The following is a 23,979-nucleotide window of genomic DNA, read 5'->3' as shown; positions in this document are numbered from 1 at the left end:
GCCGGGGTCGGGCTGGCTGTGCGGGCGCTGGCAGGCGGGTTAACCGGGCCACGGTGGTGGAGACGCTCCCTTCCTTTAGGTGCTCTGGGCCACTCTGCCCCAGGTGGGGTTCTGGGGGTTGAGGGGGCATGGGATCGGGGCTCCCATCGGCCCCTCCTGCCACAGCAGTAGTCACTGACGGCGGGGGAGTCAGTGGGCAGCTTGTGCCAGCAGCTCAGCCTGTCCATCCTGGTCAGGGAAGTGACCAGTGCGTAGCTGGCCCCTTAAGCCCCAATTTTAGAGGGGCCTTGGTAGTGCTTTGGGTCCGTGGTGTCAGTGGTGGCCCCTTTATCCTGGGAATGAATGCCATGGGTCCCCCAGGAGGGGTTGGGGGCTTGCCGCTCCAGACACCTGCCTGGTGTCCTCTGGCCAGTGGTTCTGGTCTGAGGACTGCCTGGGTCTGGGCTCTGGGGGTTGGCCGAGGCCCCCACAAGGAGGGTGACAGCTGTCTGCGTGGTCATTGGATTCTGCTCTGAGTACGACAAGTACATCTTGTCGGCTGCCCGTCCAGCTTGCCCCAGTCACCACAGGGAGCCACGGCTTAGGGCATGTGAGTGCTTCTGGCCTTTTGCTCCTGGGGGAACCTCAGCCCCCACTCCCTTGCCCCTGCTGCTTGGGGACCAGACTTCAACGACCCCTGCCACCTTCAACCACATCTCAGAGCGCAGCCACTCTGCAGCTCTCGGTTTTCGGCGGTGCAGGTCCTCAGCTGTGCGGCGTCCCCTGGGTCCTGCTGAGGGTCCGAATTCCCCAGAGTCGGCCCAGCAGCTGCAAGGGCATTCACTCCCATGTCATAGACTCTCCAGTCACCCGCCCCCCCAGCAGATTCAGAATTTGTCAGACCCTGAGGTGCTTTCCCAGCTCCCGCAGCTGGGAGTCACCCCCTCCTCCACAACAGAGACCGCCCAACCCCGGCCTCCATGCTGACCCTCCTCAGTCATGGGACTCCCCAGCTTGCGGGGGTCAGCGAGGAGTAGGCTGGCTCTGCAGATGGGGGGCTCCGAGGGTCCTCATCACAGATCTAGACTCCCCCCTGGCACCAGCAGAGGGGCTTCTGAGGTGGTGTTGTAGAAAAATGTGTTACAGCTCAGTTGTGACAGCAACCTGGATCCGGGCGAGAGACCAAGCAGCACTCAGAGAGCTGGAGAACTCAGGTTTATTACGCCGGCGGGCCCAGAGGAGTTAACACTCCAAGCTCTGGACCCGGTCTGTAGGTTTACACAGGCGTTTATAGGCTGCTAGTTTTACACTTTGCAACATCATATGCGAATAAAGTATAACAGAAGTTGACCAACCAGGAACAAGCTTTGTAGAAATAGGCCAATCAGGAGTGAGAGAAATAACCAATCAGGAGTGAGCTCCATGCAAATGAAGTACTACAAATGGACCAATCAGAAGTGAGAGTAATAACCAATCAGGAGTGAGCTCAGGAAACCAATAGAATTTTAGGAGTAAGCAAGCCCTTTCAGAAGCAAAAAGTGAGATAGAGCCTCTGGGCCAGGGAACCGGGTGGTGCCGGCAGGAGAGTGGTGGCCCTGCTTGGAGGCCCTGCTGGTTTTTTTATGGGGCTTCCCGCCTCAGTGGCAGGTGCTGCTGTCCGTACATGGAGGTCCTGGCCCAGCACTCAGTGCCTCTGCCCTCCAGTGGCCGGATGGCCGTTCGTCTTCAGCCTGCCCAGGAAGCCCTGACTCCTCACCAAGATGGGCTGGAGGGCCCCTGGCAGCTGGTTCTGGCCCTGCTGCCTTGGCTTCCCCACGCCTGCTAGGTGCTTGGGGGACCACACAGACCCTGGACGCTGGGCCTGCATAATTTAGGAAACTAATGTAAAGCAAATGATTCCATTCAGATAGTAACCAAAAGAGAATGGGGTGGCTCTGCCAATATCAGATAAAACAGACTTTAAGTTTTTGAAGTTTACAAGAGACAAAGAAGGATGTTATTAATAAGTATCAATACAGCAAGAAGATACAAGTATAAACGTTTATGCACCTATTGACAGACTATCAAAATACATGAAGCAAAAATAACAAAATTGAGAGGCGAAACAGACAGTCCTACAAAATGGTTGGAGCCCTCAGTCCCCAACTCCTGACAGTGGTTACAACAACCAGACGGAAGACAAGTAAACAGAGGACTTAAAACACTATAACCCAACTAGGTTTAGCATAGACGACACTACCCAACAACAGTTACACATTCTCAGGTGCACCCAGGGCGTTCTTCTGGATAGGACCTATGTTGGGCCATAAATTGTCTCAATGAATTTAAAAGACAGGTATTGTAGAAAGTATGTTCTCTGACCACAACAGGATGAAGTTAAAAATCAATAGTAACCGAAGGAAAACTGGAAGATTCACAAGATTGGAAATTAAGCGACACACTTTTAAACAGCCAGTGAGTCAAAGACAAAAATCACAAGGGAAATCAGCAAATACGTAGAGATGAAAATGAAAACACAACGTACCAAAATTCACGGGGCGGATTGAAAGCGGTGGGGAGGGGAAGGTGACAGCTACAGATGCTTACACTGAAACGCAGGAAGGTCATACGTCAGCCATCTACCTTTGCGTCTTAAAGGTCTAGAGAAAGAAAAGCAAGCTAAACCCAAAGGCAGTGGAAGGAGGGAAATTCTAACGATTGAAGCAGAGACAAAACAGAATCGGAAAATATAGGAAAACACCCCAATGAAACCAAGAGTTGGTTCTTCAAAAAGATCGGTAAAGTTGACAAACCTTCAGCCAGATGGGCTAAGGGGCAGAGAGGAAGGACCCATGTTACGAAAACCAGAGACGAAAGAGGGACATTACTACTGACTGTGCAGAAACAGAAAAGATGATAAGAGCGCTGTGAACAGTGAACACCGACAGACTGGATAAGCTGGGTGGAGGGGACAAGTTCCAAGACACATCAAGACTAAACCGTGAGGAAACAGGAAGTCTGAACAGATGTGTGACCAGTAAGGAGACTGAATCAGTAATCAAAAATTCCTGACACAGGAAGCCCTGGACCTGTGGGCGTCACTCGTGAATTCTGCCAGACTTTTACAGAAGAACCAATACCAATCCTTTGTAAATTTTCCCCAAAACTGAATACGAGGGAACACTTCCTAACTCATTGCATGAAGCCAGCAGTACCTGACAGTGAAACCAGACACATACCCCACAGGAGAACTGCAGACCAGTGTCCCTTGTGAACGCTGATGTGGAAATCCTCAGCAAAGTATTAGCAAGCCCAGTTGAGAAGCATGACCAAGTGAGATTTATTCCTGGATTGCAGGCATGGCTCAGCATTATGAAAACACCAGCATAGTACAGCACGTTAACAGAACGGAGGAAAAGCCCCCTGGTCATTGCAATGGATACAGAAAAAGCATTTGACAAAACTCAACACCCTTTCGTGATAAAAAAAAACTCAACAAAATAGAAGGAAACTACTCCACATATTACAACCCATATATGAAGATAAAACCTGCAAGAAACATACTCAGTGGAGAAAGACTGAAAGCTTTTTTTCTTAAAATCAGGAACAAGGCAAAGATGCCCGCTCTCACCACTTCTATTCAACACAGTACTGCAAGTTCTAGCCAGAGGAATTAGGCAAGAAAAGGGAGTGAAAGTGTCCACACTGGGAAGGAAGAAGTAAAATTATCTCTGTTCGCAGATAATATGACCTTATATGTAGAAAACTCAGCTGTTAGAACTAATAAACATACTCAGCTAAGTAGCAGGATACAAAGGCAACACATAAAAATCAGTTGCGTTTCTACAAATGAACAATGAACTATCTGAAAAGGAAATTATAAAAACAACCCCATTTGCAATAGCATCAAAAAGAATAAAATACTTAGGAATTAAGGAGATGAAATACTTGTACAATGAAAACTATGAAACATTGCTGAAAGGAGTTAGACATAAGGAAATGGAAATACATCTTACGTCCATTGATTGAAAGACAATGTTGTTAAAATGCAATATTACCCAAAGTGAACTACAGGTTTAGGGCAATCCCTATCAAAATCCCAATGACTTTTTTTTTTTTTTTTGCAGAAATAGAAAAACCCATTATAAAATTCATACGGAGCCTCAAGGCACCCTGAATAGTCAACACAATCTTGAAAAAGAAAAACAAACCTCGAGATTTCAAAACTTACTACAAAAATAAGTAATCAAAACAGTGTGGTCTTGGCGTAGAGACAAATATAGACCAATGCAACAGAATAGAGGGCCCAGAAAGGCACCCTCACATGTGCGGTCAAGTGATGTTTAATAAGGGTGCCACCACCACTTCATGGGGAGGGGACAGTCTTTTCAACAAATGGAGCACCGGGTATCCACAGGTGAAAGAAGGAAGCTGGACCCTGGCCTCACTCCACATACAAAATCAGTGCAAAACGGACCAAGGACCTAAACGTAAGAGCTGAAACAATAAAATTCTTGGAGGAAAACATAGGGCAAGATCTTCACAACATTGGATTTGTCAGTGATTTCTTGGACAGCGTACCAGAGGCACAGGTAACAAAAGAAAAAGTAGACAAATTGGACTTAATGAAAATTTTAAACTTTTGTGCATCAAAAAGTACTACCCATAGAGCGAAAAAGGCAGCCCACAGAAGGGGAAGATACATTTGCAAATCGTATATCTGATGAAGGATCAATATCTAGATTATGTAAAGAACTCCTACAACTGATTAACGAAGACCAGTGGGCAAAGGTCTTGACTAGACGTTTCTCCAAAGAAAATATGCAAATGACCCATAGCACATGGCAAGTTGCCCAGTATCACTAACCACTAGGGATACGCGAACCGCAGCCGCCATGAGGTGCCACCTCTCACCCACCAGGGTGGCTGCTCTCAAAAACCAGGAGATCGCAAGTGTTTGCAGGGATGTGGAGAAGTTAAACCGCTTGTACAAGTGCACTGTTGGTGGGAATGTGAAGTGATGCAGTCACTGTGGAACTCAGTACGGCAGTTCCTCAAAAAATTAAAAATAGATCTACCGTATGACCCAGCAGTTCCTGGGTGTATATCCAAGAGAAATTAAAGCAGGCTCTCAAAGAGGTGCTTGCACACCCACATTCATAGCAGCGTTATTCACCACAGCCAAAAGAGGCAAGCAACCCGAGTGTCCGTCGAAGGATGAATGGATAAACAAAATGGTGTATAAACACAGTATTATTGGGCCTTTAGAAAGGATACAGGCTGCCACCTGGATGAACCTTGAGATGAACCTTATGGTCAGTGAAATAAACCAGACACAAAAGGAGAACTGCTGTTGATTTAACTTGCATGAGGTCCAAATCACAGAGACAGGAAGTAGTGCTGGGGCTGGGGAGAGGGGAGCCTGGGGAGAGAGTGTTCAGTGGGGCCAGAGCTTCAGCTTGAGGAGATGGGGCGAATTACAGAGATGGTTGCACAACAGCGGGAGGACACACATGTTACTGACTTGTACTGTTAAGACGGCAAATTCTATGTGTGCTTTACCGCAAAAAGAAAAAAAGAACTGGGCAGAAGACAAAACCGTAGAGCTGCGGAGGAAAGAATCCCGAAGACCCTGTCTCTGATCCCAGGGCAGGGAAGGCTCCTGAAAGAAGACCAGGGAGCACTGACCGTGAGGGAAAGCACGGACTCGCACTCATCGACATCTTGAACCTCGGCATCAGATCTGCTGGCGTCTTCTCGACGTGTCCCAGGGTGTCCGGGTGGCTGACCCCGTGCTCACTGCAGCTGTGGTCATCCGGCCGCGCCAGCCAGGGCTCGCCGTCTCTCCTCGGTGGGCCCCGACCCCCTCGGCAGCTCTGTGGCACAGGGTCAGTGGGACCTCAGCTTTCTGAGTCCAGCAGGACCTCCATGTCGGAAGTGCCCCTTTCTCGTCGGCACTCTTAGACGGTCGTTTACCCGGGCGTGGAATTCGCTGTTCAAAGTCGTCTTCCCTCTTACTTTGAAAATGCTGCGCCACAGTCTCCTCGCGGCCAGGGTACCGGCGAGAAGCCCGCCCCAGCCTGACTCTTGGTCCCGTGTGGGTCCCTGCCTGGCCTTCCTGGTCGCTGCGAGGCCTCTCTTTGCCTTGAGACCCTGAAACCTCCCCCGCGAGGGTCCAGGAGCAGGTTCACTCCTACTCTCACTCAGAGATCCCGGAGAACTTTCAGCCGAGAGCTCGTGTCTTTGTTCTGAAGATCACTGCGATCGCTGACCAGACGCCGCCCCAGGGCTACCCCGCCGTCTCCTCTGCGGGATGCCCGTCAGCTTTGCAGGTTGTCCACTGCCTTGTTTTCAGGGGCCATCATGTTACAGTTTCTTTATTTGTCATAGTTTTTGTCTCTGTGGGAGAAGACACGCCCACTTTTCCGCCTGGAAACCAGAAATCCTTTCTAAAAAATATTTGAAGTTTAAGTGACATTGCTTTGTCTTTGTTCATCGTACTGGTTTTTGCTGCGGGCCCCATAAGGCAGCAGTAGAGGCTTGCGGCTGGCCGTGTGGGCTCTGGAGCCAGGCTGCCTGGACTTGAGCCCCGCCCACTCGTTATGGACACGAGTCTTTGCGTCGCTCCGTGCCTCAGCTTCCCCACCGGTACAGTGGGAGAAATAGCGGCACACGTGCCATGGGGTGGCTCTCAGGACTAAATGAGATGATGCCCTGGCACGTGGAAGGCACGTCACATACTTGAGACACAAGCACTCACATTCCAGGTGCCGTGGAAACACGCCTAGTTGGTAAGAGGCATGTGGATCATTAGCGAAACAGCCGTGCCCTGAGAGGGAGTGAGGGTTAGGAAGTGCTGTTGATTAACAAAGACTAAGGCTGGGTGTGACCTGGCCACAGCCCCCCCCCCCCCCCGGGACCAGACTGTGACACACAGGGTCAGCTTACGGAAGCTGACCCTCATGGTGACCAAGGCGGGTGGCCAGCCTCACTTGCAGTGTACCTGCAACCTTGTCGGCCCTCCTGGACCATCTTCGGCCCAGGCCAGCCTGCCCTGACCAGACCTCAGTGAGGTGCATAGGAATGACCCTAAAGAGACCCCAGGCCCTCCTCTTGGTGGGGCAGGAGCTCCGTAAACGTAGATACTGTGGCTGCCATTCCCTTGGGTGGGCAGGACCACACAGCAGGCAGAGGCAGGTCGTGTGGTGCCGGTGGCGTGAGGAGGCCCTCCCCTTGCCCCCAGCAGGGGCCAGCGCTACCTCAGCTTCCCCAGGTGGCCGCCCCGCCCTGATCACAGCTACTTCTGCCCACCTGGAGGTCCCTTCCGGTCCTAACCGCACAGTCAGGCCAGAGGTGGTCCTGGTTGGCATGTTTACCATCTGCCCTCCCCCCACCCCACACCAGGCTCCTCCCTCGGGGTCCGAGCACCAGCGGGGCAGCTGCTTCCTGCACTGACGCCCACTGCGTCGCCTTCCCGTGCCCCACCCCCCATGGCTTGTCCAGCTTCCTTATAAACCTCACTTGTTTGAAATAATAGGGTGTTTTCGAGCCCCTGGAAGACCCCTGACTCCGGTCAGTACTCCCACAGTGCAAGAGTGATCCTGGGGGCCTCCCTGCCCCCTGCCACACCTGCCCTCCCGGCAGGTCCAGCGAGAACCCTGGGCGCGGTACGGCCTGTGGGGCTCTGGACAGCCTGGCCCACAGCAGAGGGAGAGACACCAAGACGAGGACGTGCACGAGATGCTCAGCATTTATTTGGAAGATGAGCGGGGTGAGTGGGGGTGCTGTGGGGTGCCAACCCCTCCCCGGCCCGCCCCTTGGGCAGACACAGGCCAGGCAGCCAGCCAGCCAGGCGCAGCTCCCTGGGGGCGGCCAGCCTTGAGGGGACAGGCCTGTCTGTGGTCAGCTGCAGGAGGCAGCCAGAGGGAGTCTGCTCCACCGGCTCGGAGGGGCAGCGGCGCACACAGGCCCGCGGTGGGAATGGCGGGTGTGCGACGTTCTCCAGGGCAGCCATCTGACACCAGGAAGCGGGGGAGCCTGGGCGGAGTGGGTGCTTGTGTTTCGGATCAGAGGCGGGCCCTCGTGGCCAGGTTGGGGGCCAAAACAGGCAGGGGGAGGCTCTGAGGGCAAGGCCGCCGCCTGGGGCCCTTCTCAAGCACAGCCTCACTGCGCCGTCACCCTCCAGGGCCCAGGTTTCACCTGGGGCAGGTGTAAGGTGGGCAGGGCTCCCGAGGTCTCGGTGGTTGGGAGGTGCACGCTCTGCCTCAAGTTGGGATGGGCGTGTGGGGCGGGGGCAGAATGCGTCAGACAGTGGTGTGGGTGCTGTCCTGTGTCCCACAGGATGGGACGCAGCTGCACTCGTCCACGTGGGTGTAGGTGTGCTGGATGGCCGTCCCGTTGGGACACTGCATGGTCACCACCTCCTGGTGAGTCCTGGTCTCCTGGCAGCAGGTGCACTGGCACTGTGAGGCCGGGGCCCTCATGGAGTACCTGCAGACGTGGCCCTCAGAACCTGGCCCGGCCAGCCCGGGCGCCCGGACCACCCGGCTCCGGGTCTCCCTGGGGTCTGGAGAGGGCGGACTGTGGCTGTCTGAGCACACAAGGCTTCTCTGTGCTGGCCTGGGTGGCACTCTGGGTCACTTTGAGCCCCGGCCCCCCTGAGCCAGGACCCTTCTCTTCCCCAAACAAGGTCCTCAACACTTGCTGCCCTGGCAGACCCCTCCTCTGGGAGCCTGCCCTGGGCCCTCCAGCCTGCCTCTTCTGGCCAAGAGCGCTCAGCTCTCTGGCCTGCCCGTTGACATCTGGCTGCAGCCTGGGCGTGCGGTGGTGGGGCTCTGCCTGCAGCTCTGCACTGGCAGTCTGGTCCCTAGAAGGCCCTGATTCCAGCCGTCCCGTGTGTGGTCACTGACCCTCTGGTCCATAGCCGTGGTGCCCTGGCCCACGTGGCCCAGCCCAGCTCTCCTGGGCCTGGCTCTGGGGGGTCAGGGGAGGCCCAGGCTTTGTGCAGGTGGAGGTGCTCTGGGGAGCTGTGGCCCTTCCTCCTTCCTGCAGCACGCTGGGCCCTCCAGCCCCAGCCCACGGCGTCTGGCCAGGGATAGGGCCCTGTGGGGCACTGGCTGGTGACCCTTTGTTGCCCAGGGTGGGGACCTGGGGCAGCAGGGACGCGGAGAGGGCGCCGGCCACTCACCTGGACCCTCCGGGGCAGAAACCCTCGCAGAAGGAGACCGTGACGGCGGCCGGGGTGATGCAGCCCCCGTGCTGCAGGACCATCACGCCGACTTGGACCTGGCAGGAGTCTGGGCAGAGGAAAGGTGGTGGAGGCGGGTCTCTGAGGACCCCGACCTGCGGCCCCCCCCACCTTACCCCCCCCCCCCCCCGCTTAGAGCGGGGCTCTGGGGGCTGGGCAGCTCCTGGAGGGGTGGGTGGACGGAGACTGGGTGGCGCTGGGGGCCAGGAGGGCGGGCCTCAACTTACCCACTTCCTCACAGGAGTAGCAGCAACCGGTTTTCTTGAGGACGCCCTGCGGACAGAGGGACGGGGTCAGAGGGCGGGCTGGGTGGGCGGGGCCTCGGATAGCGGGCGGGGCCTTCTGATGGTGGGCGGGGTCTCCAGGGCGGGGTCTCCAGGGCGGGGAGCGGGCCAGGCCGACACACCCTGCAGGTGGACATGTCCGGGCAAGCGACAGGTGTCGGGGTCAGCAAAGGGGGCCTGTTCTCGGCCTGGCAGTGGTACTCCGTGCAGTTGTCCACGAGGCTGTTGACCCAGGTCTCGTTGGGCTGAAATCAGGGGGAGAGGAGGGGCCAGGTTGAAGATTATCTGGTGGGCAGAGAGGAGCTGGAGAAGAGGGTCTCTGGAGGGAGAGGGGGAGCCTGAGACTGAGCCCCCCTTACCTGGACCAGCTGGCCATCGGGTGTGAAGCAAGCCGTCTGCACGCACTCCCCGCAGCACTGCCCATCTACCCTCGAGTGCTTGAAGCCCTGGGGGACAGAGGGGTGGTCACATCCCACACCCCCAGCCTAGCTCCTCCGCCCTCCTGCTCCCGCCTACACCCCAGGGGCCCCGAGCCTCCCTCAAAGCCCCTTTCCTCGGTGAGGCCATGTCCTTGCCAAATGCTACAGGAGCAGAAGCTGCCCCGCCTACTGTCCCCGCCCAGCCTCACCCCTGCCTCGAGCACCTCTGTCCCTGCCCTCCTGGAGCCTGCCTGCAGCAGCCTACAGGTGCTGCCCGGCACCCGGGACCCCTCCACCATCCTCCTGCTTCACTCTCTCCCTTTGGGAAAAAACCAGACCCCGGTGAAGGCTGAGCTGGAGAGCTCTCCTGGAGCCCAGGTGCTGGCGACTGGGGGCTGCCCCGGGGACCCTGGGTCTGCCCCGGGGGGCGGCCTCACCTGCGGGCAGGTGCTGTTGCAGGTGACATCTTCACACTGCACAGTCGGACCCTGGGTGTCCCTGAGCAGGCAGGTGCATTTCTGGCAGGAAGTGGGCGACGGGACAGCTGCTCCGACCTACAGTGGACAGGGTTGGGGGGGCACTGAGGGCACTGGCGGGGCACCAGAACCGGGACCCGTCCCTGTGCCTGGTGAGGCCCGCAGAGCCGTTCCTTTCTTCTTCACATGGACTTAGGGACGCGCCCCCCTGGTGGAGCACAGGCCAGGGCCGGCAGCGGGCGGTGGGAGGGCGCGGTCCCGCCAGGCGCTCTCATGGGGAGAGCCCGAAGCGCGTGGAGACGAGGCCGGGCCGGCGGCGTGCCCTGGCTGTGCCCGCCCGGCCCGCCCCCTGCCGCGCCCCGGCCGCCTGGCAGCTGAGCCTCACCCCGTAGACGGTGCCGTTGTAGTCACACAGCTGAGGCCCTGGAAGGGAAGGGAGGGCTGAGGTCCTGCCCGGGCAGCGGGAAGAAGAGCTCCGACCCCCCAGCCCCGCCCCAGAGACTCACAGCAGATGAACGTGGGGCAGCAGTCGTCGTCCTCCTGTGTGCGGACCAGCTCCTCTCCCGGCCCGCACTGGGGCGGGCTCTGGGGGCATCTGCTCGCGTTGCAGACTGCGGGAGAGTTGCAGGGCTGCCTGGGGTGCCCCTGCCCGCCCTCCTCTGGCTGTTCTGGTTCCCAAGTTGAATGAAAGAGGCAGTCCCCACAGGGGCTGACAGCTCTCTGTGGCCCTTCTGGGTCCCCACACTTTGTCACCTCCCTGGTCCTCCCCAGGTCCCTGGGTGGTACTGGAGCAGACCAGAAGTTGCCAGCCTCATTTTTAGGTGGAAAAATGAAGGACTAAGAGGCCTCTATACCTAGCAGTCCAGCTGCGGTCTGGCTTGGACCCGTGTCCCTCCTCTGCCCTGCAGACCCTCCTCTACTGTCTCCCTGGCCCCCGAGGTGCAGGGCTCACCGCAGAGAGTCTCTGGGCAGCACGGGTTGTCAGCCTGGGGCCTGGTGATGGCCACGAAGCCAGCTTGGCCGCATTCCAGGGCCTGGCCCCAGGTCTTGCACTGCACCGGGACACACTGCACTGACACGGAGCCCTCGTCACACACGCAGTCCTGGCAGTTGCTGACCCATCGCTCTCCAGGCTGGAACAGATCAGTCAGGTCCCCTGGGGCTCCCGGCTGCAGCCCCGGCCTCTCGGGCCGCATCCAGTAGCAGGTCGGGCCCCAGCGCTCAGTACGTTGGGTCACCTCTCGGCCTCCCCACCTCTGGAGTGGCCGTGTGACAGGGAAGTGGCTCACACTGGGATGCCCCCCACCCCGGGCAGAGCTGGCCTCTCTGAGACGGGACCCTCCCTCCCTCCCTCCTTCTGCTCAAGCCAGGAGTCAGGCAGCTGGGGGCAGAACACTCACGAATTTGGGAGACCTGTCTGGTCCCACGCAGGCTGGGAGAGAATGAGAGAACGGGAGGTCACTGGGAGTGCTGAGGTTGGGGCCCAGCCGGCAGAGGTCACAGGCCACAAGGACATGTCCTCGCAGACCTGGCCACGCCTGCCCCTAACCGAGGCCTTTTCTTGCTGCTGGGGACAGAACCCCCCGGAGGTCTCGAGGGGTGTAACCGACAAGGCGGCTCAGCAGGACTCACGGCCACATGGTGCCACAAGTCGGACTGGGTGGGAGCACGGCCAGGACGTCCCGGCACCCAGGCCAGGATCTGCCCGCCCCGGGGTCCCCCCGCTGTCCCTCTGCGGGGCGGTGCTTACGGCACTCAGGCACACAGATGTCCTTGTGTGGGCTGAACAGGATCTGGCCGTCAGGACAGAAGCAGCCCTCCACCAGCCCTCTGCTGGCTGGGCCCTGGCTCCTACAAGGTCAGGAGGGCAGTCTGAGGAGGAGGGCAGTGAGCAAGGTGGAGTGCTGGGTCGCCCCTGGGGTTAGGGGCCGGAAGTCAGCGTTGGGGAATGGTGCCTCGAGATTCAGGCTGGGGGTCCCAGATCTGTTGTGGGTCCTCTCCTGGCTCCCTGAGACCCTCCAGGCAGGCCTGGGAGGCCCGCTGTCCCCACCATCCCCGCCTTCTGCCATGCTCACCTGAAGTCACAGGACTGGGGGTACACTGGGCCACACGGTTTATACACCTTGGTGGGCGGGCAGGCGAGGTCTGGGGGCACACAGATGGGTGTCAGGTGGGCCGAGGAGGCCAGAGCCCCCGGCTGCAAGCAGCGCTCCACTCACCGCACAGCCCGCGGGTGGCATTGCGCCAGTCGGGACACACGCCCCGGGCGCGGCAGAGCGCTGCGTAGGCCTCCAGGCTCTGGCAGGTGTCACCGCCGCAGCTGTCGCTGATGCAGGTGCTGAAGAACAGGCCGGGTGGGATGAAGCGGTGGCACTCGGCGAAGATCCTGCGGGCGGGGCTGGTCAGGGGCCGGAGCAGAGGCCTCAGCGAGGGGGCTGCCCCAGGACCACCAAGCCCATGCAGAGGACTCACTGGCCAAGAATCAGATCGCAGGTGGGGGCCTCGGGGCATGGGATGGAGGTGGGTGTGGTGGGCAGGGGCTGGCTGGTGGGCGCCAGGCAGCCCTCCTCGCCGCTCTCGGGGACCAGCCAGGTCCAGGCCGTGTCCTGGCAGCTGGGGGCCGTGGTGCCGTCCGGCCGGCGGCAGTCATCCTCACGGCTGTTGGTGCAGGTCCCTGGGGGTGCGGGGCAGGCGGCTCACTGCCAGGGCGCAGGAGGGCGGGGCGCAGACGAGCCTGCTGTCCCCTCCTTGTTCCCCCATCCTCCCTGGCGGCCACTCCGTTATGAAAGTTTCTTGTGGCAGCTCTGGCCTGGGGCGGGCGGCGGGGGGGGAGGGAGGGCCTCTTGGGGGCGGGAAGGCCAGGGGTGGCCAGGACGCCCAGGGAGGAGTGGGCGTGTGCCCCGCAGCAGTGGTGCCCACCCCTCGCTTGCCCAGCAGCTGTCTGGCGCGCCCCTGCTCACCGCACTGGCCCTCAGTGTTGTGGCTGAAGCGGCTGTAGGACAGCCGGACCTGGAAGACCCGCCCGTTGAAGGTGACGCTCACGCCAATGGTGGGAATGGCAACGCCCATCTCGGTGGCCCCCGACTTGGTCACGGCCACGCCGTTCTTGCTGAAGCCCTGGTTCACCCGTGTTTGGTCGAACAGGATCTAGGGACATAACCGGGGACCCGTAACTGGGGCTGAAGGGCAGCAGGCCTGCCTTTGGGGCTTTGCCTCTAGGGCACTGGAGCTCCCTCCTTGGCATCCAGGCCCCAAATCACAGATGTCCCCCTTGGGGCCTGGGGTCCTAGTTGGTGTGTTTGGGTCCTGGGTGCTCTTGGCCACAGCACCCCCAGGGCCTTCCCTGCCCCAGAGTCACTGAACTCAGGCCCCAGGTCTCAGAGTGCCCTTTGCCCTCCCAGCGGCCCCTCGGAGCTGCCATCTGGGCAGGGAAAGGCGCTGCACACACCAGGGCCCCCGGGCCTCTGCCTGCCGGCCCGCCTTCCCTAACCCAGTCAGGACCAGCCTGCGCCCGCTCGGCTGCCAGCACCCACCAGGCTTTCCTGCTGCCCGTCAGCGCCTGTGGCGGTGGTGAGGATGACCTCCATGGACGCGTAGTGGACGCTGAGGGCGCGGGGGCAGCTGGCGGCAACCCCACAGTAGCGGTTGTGCAGATGGATGCTGAGGTTCCCGTGGCGTGGGCTGATCTCCCGCACCAGGACGTAGGTGCACTTGTCCCAGAAAGAGTAGGAGGTGCCGTCGAAGGTCTCATAGTGGGTGTTCCCCCAGCCGCTGCAGGAGCCTGCGGGGCACGGAAGGGCCCTCAGCCAGTGCCACCCACAGCTGTCACACTGGGGAGTCCCTCGAGCCTCTGGGCTTCAGTCACGTCCTCTATGAAACAGGGGCAGCAGGTTGGATGGGAGCCCCGAAGACGGCTCCACCCGGAGCCTGCGAACATGACCTTTTTGGGGAAAAAGGTCTTTGCGGCTGTAATTAAGTTAAGGATCTCAAGATGAGGTCACTCTGGATTACGAGGGGGGCCCTAAATCCAATGACAGGGATCCTGATGAGAGACAGAGAGACAGAGAGAAGAAGGGGACGGAGACCTGAGGGACGTGGCCACAAGCCATAGCTTCCTGGGGCCCTGGAAGCCGGAAGGGCAGGCAGGACCCTCCTTTAAGCCTCTGGAGGGAGCTTGGCCCTGCTGACACCTTGACCTCAGACTTCTGGGCTCTGGCACTGGGAGACAATCGCCTTCTGCTGTCTTGAACCACGAAGTTTGTGGCCCTTGGCTTGAGCCACCCCAGGACACTGACACCCAGGGGCCGTACAAACACGGCCCTCCAGGGGCCCCTGTGGCACTGCCCCGCCCAGAGTCCTGATTGCAACTCTGCAGTGGAGGTTGCTGAGGACCTCTCACTATAGGGCTGCCTCCAAGCTCCCTGTCTCCACTCCTTACTCTCCCCAGGTCCTCTTCAAACAGGAAAGCCTGATGGGGGAGAGGGGGGTGGGGTGCGCATCTGGGAATCGGGGCCCTCCCCGCCCCCCAGCAGCACGTGGCTCTCACACTCGCACTCGTAGTGGTAGTCACAGGGCTCCTCCGGGCTCTGCACTTCCACCGGCAGGTGCCCGTTCACGCAGGTGATGGGGGCCACAGGCTTTGGCCCCAGCAGAACGATGCGGTTGTGGCCCAAGCACCAGGCCACCGTGCAGTTCTCGAGGATCCAGGACTCGTTCACCTGGGAGGAAACGGTACAGCGCTCACCAGTGGGCTGGTGAGACCGTCCCTTGCTGTCCCTGCCCCAGCCTCAGGTCCCCCACAGCATCCTGGCCGCCCCGGTGCTGACCCGGCCCAGGCCCTGTGTGACTTCCTCCAGCCAGAGCTACCCGTGGAGTGGTTATTCAGTGGAGTGGCTGGGGGCTGTGCCCTGATGGAGCCACCAGCAGCCCCGGGCAGGGCTGTGCCTCTGATGCGCACCCAGCACCATGCACACAAAAGGTCCAGGCAGCCCAGGGAGGAGGTGAGAGGCAATACCTGTCGGGGAGGGACAGCCAGATCGCAGCCAGGAGGCGAGGAGGATGGGGAAGCAGAGGCTGCGGTCTCTGGGAGTGAGGAGGTGGGGCAAGCGCCCGGGATGCGGTCGACGTCACAGCGCTGGTTGCAAATGGCTGAGAAGTGGCAACCCGCTGCGTCCGTCTTGTTGTAGATGACATCCCCTGCGAAGATGCAGACGCTCCGGTCAGCGGGGGGAGGGGCAGGAGGACGCCCGGCATGGGCACAGGGCCCGGACGTGCTGGCACCACCCGCCTTTGGGAGGCCAGCGAAAGGCTGGAGGTCTGCAGAGAGGGAGCAGGCTCCCCCCTCACCTGGTAGAAACAGCTGTCCATAGGCGCTACAGCGGCAGGGCGTGGTGGAGCCAGGATGGGAAGAGGGCGCTGTAGAGGACGGCAGGCTGCCAGGGGTCCATGGGGACAAGGAGGGTGCACTAGGTGGGGACTGGGGGGTGGTCACATACGGAGAGGACAGTAAGGGGCCTGTGGGAGAGATGATGGGCAAGACTACCCTGGTAGTCATGGGGGAGGACCCCAAAGAGGCAGTGGGACTAGGGGCAGAGACCCTCACAGTGGTGCCCGTGGAGGAGAGACGGGTCTCAGTGGTGGAGGTGGAGACCCCCAGGGTGGTCCCTGTGGAGGAGAGCCTTGTCTCAGTAGTGGGGGTGGAGACCCTCTCGGTGGTCACCATGGAGGAGGGACGGGTCTCAGTGGTGGGAGTGGAGACCCCCTGGGTGGTCCCTGTGGAGGAGGGACTTGTCTCAGCGGTGGCAGTGGAGACCCTCTCGGTGGTGCCCGTGGAGGAAGGTCTTGACTCAGTGGTGGTGGTAGAAACGCTCTCGGTGGTCGCAGGAGAGGAGACGTGCGTCTGGGAGGTGGCCGTGGTCCAGGGTGGAGTCGCCGTCGATGACCCCTTGCTCATGCTGCTGCTGGGGGCGGAGGCTGTGGAGGCCAGCGTGGTGGCTTTGGTGACAGTAGGGCTGGTACAATGGCTGTAGTCACAACACTGCACACGGATCTGGTAGTTGAAGCACACCTTGAACTGGCCGCTCTGGTCCTGGTTCCGGCACACCAGGCCCTCTTGCAGTGTGCACTGCACCACCTGGCCCAGCTGCTCCAGGCTGACGTCCGGCTGCATCTCGGCCCGACACTCGATGGCCACAGGCTGCTCGCAGACGGCCCCGCCGGCCGCCCGGATGTTAGCATAAGTCTCGAAGTCCCCCCCGGAGGCTCCTGGCATCGGGTAGCTGTGGTCCAGCCACTCCGTCCAGGTGCATTCTGGCTGACAGGCTGTGGACCCGGGGGTCGGCGTGGGGCTGGGGGTGAGGAGGGAGGAGGTCTCGGTCACTGTGGCCGTGGAAGTGGCCATGGAGGAGCCCGAGCTGGTGTGAATTTGGGCTGTGGAGGGCACATGGGATGAAGTCGGCCAGGTGGTCGTGAGTGAGGTCCTGAGGGAGGTGGGTTGGGTCTGTGTGGTGGCCGAGGGTTGGGGAGATGACAGTGTCAGTGTGGAGGGGGTCTTGGTTGTCAGGGGGCCAGAGGTCATGTAAATTTTGGAAGTCACAGTGGTAAGGGTGGAGACCCTCTCGGTGGTCCCCGTGGAGGAGGGACGGGTCTCAGTGGTGGGGGTGGAGACCCTCTCGGTGGTCACCGTGGAGGAGGGACGGGTCTCAGTGGTGGGGGTGGAGACCCTCTCGGTGGTCACCATGGAGGAGGGACGGGTCTCAGTGGTGGGAGTGGAGACCCCCTGGGTGGTCCCTGTGGAGGAAGGACTTGTCTCAGTGATGGGGGTGGAGACCCTCTTGGTGGTCCCTGTGGAGGAGAGTCTTGACTCAGTGGTGGTGGTGGAGACCCTCTCAGTGGTCACCATGGAGGAGGGACGGGTCTCAGTGGTGGGAGTGGAGACCCCCTGGGTGGTCCCTGTGGAGGAAGGACTTGTCTCAGTGATGGGGGTGGAGACCCTCTTGGTGGTCCCTGTGGAGGAGAGTCTTGACTCAGTGGTGGGGGTGGAGACCCTCTCGGTGGTCACCATGGAGGAGGGACGGGTCTCAGTGGTGGGAGTGGAGACCCCCTGGGTGGTCCCTGTGGAGGAGGGACTTGTCTCAGCGGTGGCGGTGGAGACCCTCTTCGTGGTGCCCGTGGAGGAAGGTCTTGACTCAGTGGTGGTGGTAGAGACCATCTCAGTGGTCGCAGGAGAGGAGACGTGCGTCTGGGAGGTGGCCGTGTTCCAGGGTGGAGTCGCCGTCGATGACCCCTTGCTCATGCTGCTGCTGGGGGCGGAGGCTGTGGAGGCCAGCGTGGTGGCCTTGGTGACAGTAGGGCTGGTACAGTGGCTGTAGTCACAACACCGCACACGGATCTGGTAGTTGAAGCACATCTTGAACTGGCCGCTCTGGTCCTGGTTCCGGCACACCAGGCCCTCTTGCAGTGTGCACTGCACCACCTGGCCCAGCTGCTCCAGGCTGACGTCCGGCTGCATCTCGGCCCGACACTTGATGGCCACAGGCTGCTCGCAGACGGCCCCGCCGGCCGCCCGGATGTTAGCATAGGTCTCGAAGTCCCCCCCGGAAGCTCCTGGCATCGGATAGCTGTGGTCCAGCCACTCCGTCCAGGTGCATTCTGGCTGACAGGCTGTGGACCCGGGGGTCGGCGTGGGGCTGGGGGTGAGGAGGGAGGAGGTCTCGGTCACTGTGGCCATGGAAGTGGCGATGGAGGAGCCCGAGCTGGTGTGACTTTGAGCTGTGGAGGGCGCATGGGATGAAGTCGGCCAGGTGGTCGTGAGTGAGGTCCTGAGGGAGGTGGGTTGGGTCTGTGTGGTGGCCGAGGGTTGGGGAGATGACAGTGTCAGTGTGGAGGGGGTCTTGGTTGTCAGGGGGCCAGAGGTCATGTAAATTTTGGAAGTCACAGTGGTAAGGGTGGAGACCCTCTCGGTGGTCCCCGTGGAGGAGGGACGGGTCTCAGTGGTGGGAGTGGAGACCCCATGGGTGGTCCCTGTGGAGGAAGGACTTGTCTCAGTGATGGGGGTGGAGACCCTCTTGGTGGTCCCTGTGGAGGAGAGTCTTGTCTCAGTGGTGGGGGTGGAGACCCTCTCGGTGGTCACCGTGGAGGAGGGACGGGTCTCAGTGGTGGGAGTGGAGACCCCCTGGGTGGTCCCTGTGGAGGAGGGACTTGTCTCAGTGATGGGGGTGGAGACCCTCTTGGTGGTCCCTGTGGAGGAGAGTCTTGTCTCAGTGGTGGGGGTGGAGACCCTCTCAGTGGTCACCATGGAGGAGGGACGGGTCTCAGTGGTGGGAGTGGAGACCCCCTGGGTGGTCCCTTTGGAGGAGGGACTTGTCTCAGTGGTGGGGGTGGAGACCCTCTCGGTGGTCACCATGGAGGAGGGACGGGTCTCAGTGGTGGGAGTGGAGACCCCCTGGGTGGTCCCTGTGGAGGAAGGACTTGTCTCAGCGGTGGCGGTGGAGACCCTCTTCGTGGTGCCCGTGGAGGAAGGTCTTGACTCAGTGGTGGTGGTAGAGACCATCTCAGTGGTCGCAGGAGAGGAGACGTGCGTCTGGGAGGTGGCCGTGTTCCAGGGTGGAGTCGCCGTCGATGACCCCTTGCTCATGCTGCTGCTGGGGGCGGAGGCTGTGGAGGCCAGCGTGGTGGCCTTGGTGACAGTAGGGCTGGTACAGTGGCTGTAGTCACAACACCGCACACGGATCTGGTAGTTGAAGCACATCTTGAACTGGCCGCTCTGGTCCTGGTTCCGGCACACCAGGCCCTCTTGCAGTGTGCACTGCACCACCTGGCCCAGCTGCTCCAGGCTGACGTCCGGCTGCATCTCGGCCCGACACTCGATGGCCACAGGCTGCTCGCAGACGGCCCCGCCGGCCGCCCGGATGTTAGCATAGGTCTCGAAGTCCCCCCCGGAGGCTCCTGGCATCGGGTAGCTGTGGTCCAGCCACTCCGTCCAGGTGCATTCTGGCTGACAGGCTGTGGACCCGGGGGTCGGCGTGGGGCTGGGGGTGAGGAGGGAGGAGGTCTCGGTCACTGTGGCCGTGGAAGTGGCCATGGAGGAGCCCGAGCTGGTGTGAATTTGGGCTGTGGAGGGCGCATGGGTTGAAGCCGGCCAGGTGGTCGTGAGTGAGGTCCTGAGGGAGGTGGGTTGGGTCTGTGTGGTGGCCGAGGGTTGGGGAGATGACAGTGTCAGTGTGGAGGGGGTCTTGGTTGTCAGGGGGCCAGAGGTCATGTAAATTTTGGAAGTCACAGTGGTAAGGGTGGAGACCCTCTCGGTGGTCCCCGTGGAGGAGGGACGGGTCTCAGTGGTGGGGGTGGAGACCCTCTCAGTGGTCACCGTGGAGGAGGGACGGGTCTCAGTGGTGGGAGTGGAGACCCCCTGGGTGGTCCCCGTGGAGGAGGGACTTGTCTCAGTGATGGGGGTGGAGACCCTCTTGGTGGTCCCTGTGGAGGAGAGTCTTGTCTCAGTGATGGGGGTGGAGATCCTCTCGGTGGTCACCGTGGAGGAGGGACGGGTCTCAGTGGTGGGAGTGGAGACCCCCTGGGTGGTCCCTGTGGAGGAGGGACTTGTCTCAGTGGTGGCGGTGGAGACCCTCTTCATGGTGCCCGTGGAGGAAGGTCTTGACTCAGTGGTGGTGGTGGAGACCCTCTCGGTGGTCACAGGAGAGGAGACGTGCGTCTGGGAGGTGGCCGTGGTCCAGGGTGGAGTCGCCGTCGATGACCCCTTGCTCATGCTGCTGCTGGGGGCGGAGGCTGTGGAGGCCAGCGTGGTGGCCTTGGTGACAGTAGGGCTGGTACAATGGCTGTAGTCACAACACCGCACACGGATCTGGTAGTTGAAGCACACCTTGAACTGGCCGCTCTGGTCCTGGTTCCGGCACACCAGGCCCTCTTGCAGTGTGCACTGCACCACCTGGCCCAGCTGCTCCAGGCTGACGTCCGGCTGCATCTCGGCCCGACACTCGATGGCCACAGGCTGCTCGCAGACGGCCCCGCCGGCCGCCCGGATGTTAGCATAGGTCTCGAAGTCCCCCCCGGAAGCTCCTGGCATCGGGTAGCTGTGGTCCAGCCACTCCGTCCAGGTGCAGTCAGGCTGACAGGCTGTGGACCCGGGGGTCGGCGTGGGGCTGGGGGTGAGGAGGGAGGAGGTCTCGGTCACTGTGGCCGTGGAAGTGGCCATGGAGGAGCCCGAGCTGGTGTGACTCTGGGCTGTGGAGGGCGCATGGGTTGAAGCCGGCCAGGTGGTCGTGAGTGAGGTCCTGAGGGAGGTGGGTTGGGTCTGTGTGGTGGCCGAGGTCGAGGGTGGTGACAGTGTCAGTGTGGAGCCCCAGGTGGCGGTGCTGCTGTGGGTGGGGCTGGGGGTTGAGCTGACGCCAGGGGTGGCTGTGCTGGGGCAGTGCCGGATGTCGTCACAGCAGAGCAGGCGGACATTGTAGTTGAAGCAAGTGGTGAACGGTGCTGTCTGGTCGTCATTCCAGCAGACCAGCCCGGCCTGCAGGCTGCAGGTGACCACCTGCCCGAGCTGGTCCAGGCTCACCTCGGGGAATCTCTCTGCCCGGCACTCGATCTTCTTCGGCTCCCTACACATCTTGCCGCCTGCAGCCCTAATGTTGTCGTAGGTTTCCATGTCTCCACCCGGGATCCCCGAGGTGGGGAAGTCCACATCGAACCATTCTGTCCACTGACACTTGGGTTGACAGCTGGTTGTGCTCTGGCTGTGGCTAGGGGTAGGGGTGGCAGTGATGGTGGTGGTGGTGGTAGTGTTGGGGGTGGGTGTGGAGGTGAAGCTGGTGGGAGTGGAGGTGGGGGTGGGGGTTGGAGTGGTGGTGATGCTGGTGGTGTTGATGGGGGTGGGGGTGGTGGAGATGCTGATGGTGGGAGTGTGGGTGGTGGAGGGAATGGAGGTAGAGGTAGGTGTGGAGGTGAGGTTGGGTGTGGTGATGATACCAGTGGTGGAGGTGGGGCTGGGGGTGATGGAGATGCTGGGGGTGATGCTGGTGGTGGGGGTGGCGGTGGAGGTGATGCTGGTGGGGGTGGAGGGGGTGGAGGCGGGGGTGAATGTGGAGGTGATGCTGGTGGTGATGCTGGTGGTGGTGATGGGGGTGGGGTTGGAGGTGATGCTGGTGGTGGGGGTGGGGTTGGGAGTGGGTGTGGTGGTGATGCTGGTGGTGGGAGTGGGGGTGGAGGTGATGCTGGTAGGGGTGGAGGGGGTGGAGGCGGGGGTGAATGTGGATGTGATGCTGGAGGTCGTGATGGGGGTGGGGGTGGAGGTGATGCTGGTGGTGGGGGTGGGGGTGGAGGTGATGCTGGTGGAGGTGGAGGGGGTGGAGGCGGGGGTGAATGTGGATGTGATGCTGGAGGTCGTGATGGGGGTGGGGTTGGAGGTGATGCTGGTGGTGGGGGTGGAGGTGATGCTGGTGGAGGTGGAGGGGGTGGAGGCGGGGGTGAATGTGGATGTGATGCTGGAGGTCGTGATGGGGGTGGGGGTGGAGGTGATGCTGGTGGGGGTGGGGGTAGTGGTGGAGGGGATGGAGGCGGGGGTGAATGTGGAGGTGATGCTGGTGGTGGTGATGGGTGTGGGGTTGGGAGTGGGTGTGGTGGTGATGCTGGTGGTGGGGGTGGTGGGGGAAGTGATGCTGGTGGGGGTGGAGGGGGTGGAGGCGGGGGTGAATGTGGATGTGATGCTGGAGGTCGTGATGGGGGTGGGGTTGGAGGTGATGCTGGTGGTGGGGGTGGGGGTGGAGGTGATGCTGGTGGAGGTGGAGGGGGTGGAGGCGGGGGTGAATGTGGATGTGATGCTGGAGGTCGTGATGGGGGTGGGGTTGGAGGTGATGCTGGTGGTGGGGGTGGGGGTGGAGGTGATGCTGGTGGAGGTGGAGGGGGTGGAGGCGGGGGTGAATGTGGATGTGATGCTGGAGGTCGTGATGGGGGTGGGGTTGGAGGTGATGCTGGTGGTGGGGGTGGGGGTGGAGGTGATGCTGGTGGAGGTGGAGGGGGTGGAGGCGGGGGTGAATGTGGATGTGATGCTGGAGGTCGTGATGGGGGTGGGGGTGGAGGTGATGCTGGTGGGGGTGGGGGTAGTGGTGGAGGGGATGGAGGCGGGGGTGAATGTGGAGGTGATGCTGGTGGTGGTGATGGGTGTGGGGTTGGGAGTGGGTGTGGTGTTGATGCTGGTGGTGGGGGTGGGGGGGGAAGTGATGCTGGTGGGTTTGGAGGGGGTGGAGGCGGGGGTGAATGTGGATGTGATGCTGGAGGTCGTGATGGGGGTGGGGGTGGAGGTGATGCTGGTGGGGGTGGGGGTAGTGGTGGAGGGGATGGAGGCGGGGGTGAATGTGGAGGTGATGCTGGTGGTGGTGATGGGTGTGGGGTTGGGAGTGGGTGTGGTGGTGATGCTGGTGGTGGGGGTGGTGGGGGAAGTGATGCTGGTGGGGGTGGAGGGGGTGGAGGCGGGGGTGAATGTGGATGTGATGCTGGAGGTCGTGATGGGGGTGGGGTTGGAGGTGATGCTGGTGGTGGGGGTGGGGGTGGAGGTGATGCTGGTGGAGGTGGAGGGGGTGGAGGCGGGGGTGAATGTGGATGTGATGCTGGAGGTCGTGATGGGGGTGGGGTTGGAGGTGATGCTGGTGGTGGGGGTGGGGGTGGAGGTGATGCTGGTGGAGGTGGAGGGGGTGGAGGCGGGGGTGAATGTGGATGTGATGCTGGAGGTCGTGATGGGGGTGGGGGTGGAGGTGATGCTGGTGGGGGTGGGGGTAGTGGTGGAGGGGATTGAGGCGGGGGTGAATGTGGAGGTGATGCTGGTGGTGGTGATGGGTGTGGGGTTGGGAGTGGGTGTGGTGTTGATGCTGGTGGTGGGGGTGGGGGGGGAAGTGATGCTGGTGGGTTTGGAGGGGGTGGAGGCGGGGGTGAATGTGGATGTGATGCTGGAGGTCGTGATGGGGGTGGGGGTGGAGGTGATGCTGGTGGGGGTGGAGGGGGTGGGGTTGGGAGTGGGTGTGGTGGTGATGCTGGTTGTGGGAGTGGGGGTGGAGGTGATGCTGGTGGGGGTGGAGGGGGTGGAGGCGGGGGTGAATGTGGATGTGATGCTGGAGGTCGTGATGGGGGTGGGGGTGGAGGTGATGCTGGTGGGGGTGGGGGTAGTGGTGGAGGGGATGGAGGCGGGGGTGAATGTGGAGGTGATGCTGGTGGTGGTGATGGGTGTGGGGTTGGGAGTGGGTGTGGTGGTGATGCTGGTGGTGGGGGTGGGGGGGGAAGTGATGCTGGTGGGGGTGGAGGGGGTGGAGGCGGGGGTGAATGTAGAGGTGATGCTGGAGGTGGTGATGGGGGTAGGGGTGGAGGTGATGCTGGTGAAGGTGAAGGGTGTCATGGACGGGGTTCCAGGACACCTCACGGCTTCCCGGGTGATCGTCCCATTGTCTCCACAGACAGCAATCAAGCAGGCGCCCAGCCCGTCAGTCGTGTTGTAGATGACGTCCCCGTAGTTGTAGATTCTGTTCTGGTAGGTGCACTTGCAGTCTGGAGACGGACAGGTTCAGGCTCACTCGGAGCCCCCAGCTCCCAACACCCAAACA

General features: G+C 61.1%; 1 protein-coding gene across 1 annotated transcript in view; it reads right to left on the bottom strand.

Moving 5' to 3' along the window:
• Positions 1 to 7,690: 7,690 nt before the first annotated feature.
• Positions 7,691 to 23,979, bottom strand: part of MUC5B (mucin 5B, oligomeric mucus/gel-forming) — a 31,384-nt gene continuing 15,095 nt past the window's right edge. The window contains exons 30-48 of the mRNA XM_074371377.1: positions 15,731 to 23,923; positions 15,399 to 15,580; positions 14,931 to 15,102; positions 13,918 to 14,165; positions 13,345 to 13,531; positions 12,857 to 13,058; positions 12,604 to 12,770; positions 12,460 to 12,529; positions 12,135 to 12,235; positions 11,785 to 11,816; positions 11,337 to 11,517; positions 10,891 to 10,995; positions 10,770 to 10,807; positions 10,346 to 10,462; positions 9,849 to 9,935; positions 9,612 to 9,734; positions 9,433 to 9,478; positions 9,146 to 9,254; positions 7,691 to 8,448 (exon numbers count right to left, since the gene is read on the bottom strand). Coding sequence (XP_074227478.1) covers positions 8,262 to 8,448; positions 9,146 to 9,254; positions 9,433 to 9,478; positions 9,612 to 9,734; positions 9,849 to 9,935; positions 10,346 to 10,462; positions 10,770 to 10,807; positions 10,891 to 10,995; positions 11,337 to 11,517; positions 11,785 to 11,816; positions 12,135 to 12,235; positions 12,460 to 12,529; positions 12,604 to 12,770; positions 12,857 to 13,058; positions 13,345 to 13,531; positions 13,918 to 14,165; positions 14,931 to 15,102; positions 15,399 to 15,580; positions 15,731 to 23,923 — 10,547 coding nt within the window. The 3' untranslated portion in view covers positions 7,691 to 8,261. The remainder of the gene's footprint in view (positions 8,449 to 9,145; positions 9,255 to 9,432; positions 9,479 to 9,611; positions 9,735 to 9,848; positions 9,936 to 10,345; positions 10,463 to 10,769; positions 10,808 to 10,890; positions 10,996 to 11,336; positions 11,518 to 11,784; positions 11,817 to 12,134; positions 12,236 to 12,459; positions 12,530 to 12,603; positions 12,771 to 12,856; positions 13,059 to 13,344; positions 13,532 to 13,917; positions 14,166 to 14,930; positions 15,103 to 15,398; positions 15,581 to 15,730; positions 23,924 to 23,979) is intronic.

The sequence above is a fragment of the Camelus bactrianus genome, chromosome 10, assembly GCF_048773025.1.
Source record: "Camelus bactrianus isolate YW-2024 breed Bactrian camel chromosome 10, ASM4877302v1, whole genome shotgun sequence".
NCBI classification, from domain to species: Eukaryota; Metazoa; Chordata; class Mammalia; order Artiodactyla; family Camelidae; genus Camelus; species Camelus bactrianus.
The sequence above is the reverse complement of the archived record's forward strand: the minus strand, read 5'-3'. Positions and strand labels throughout refer to the sequence as shown.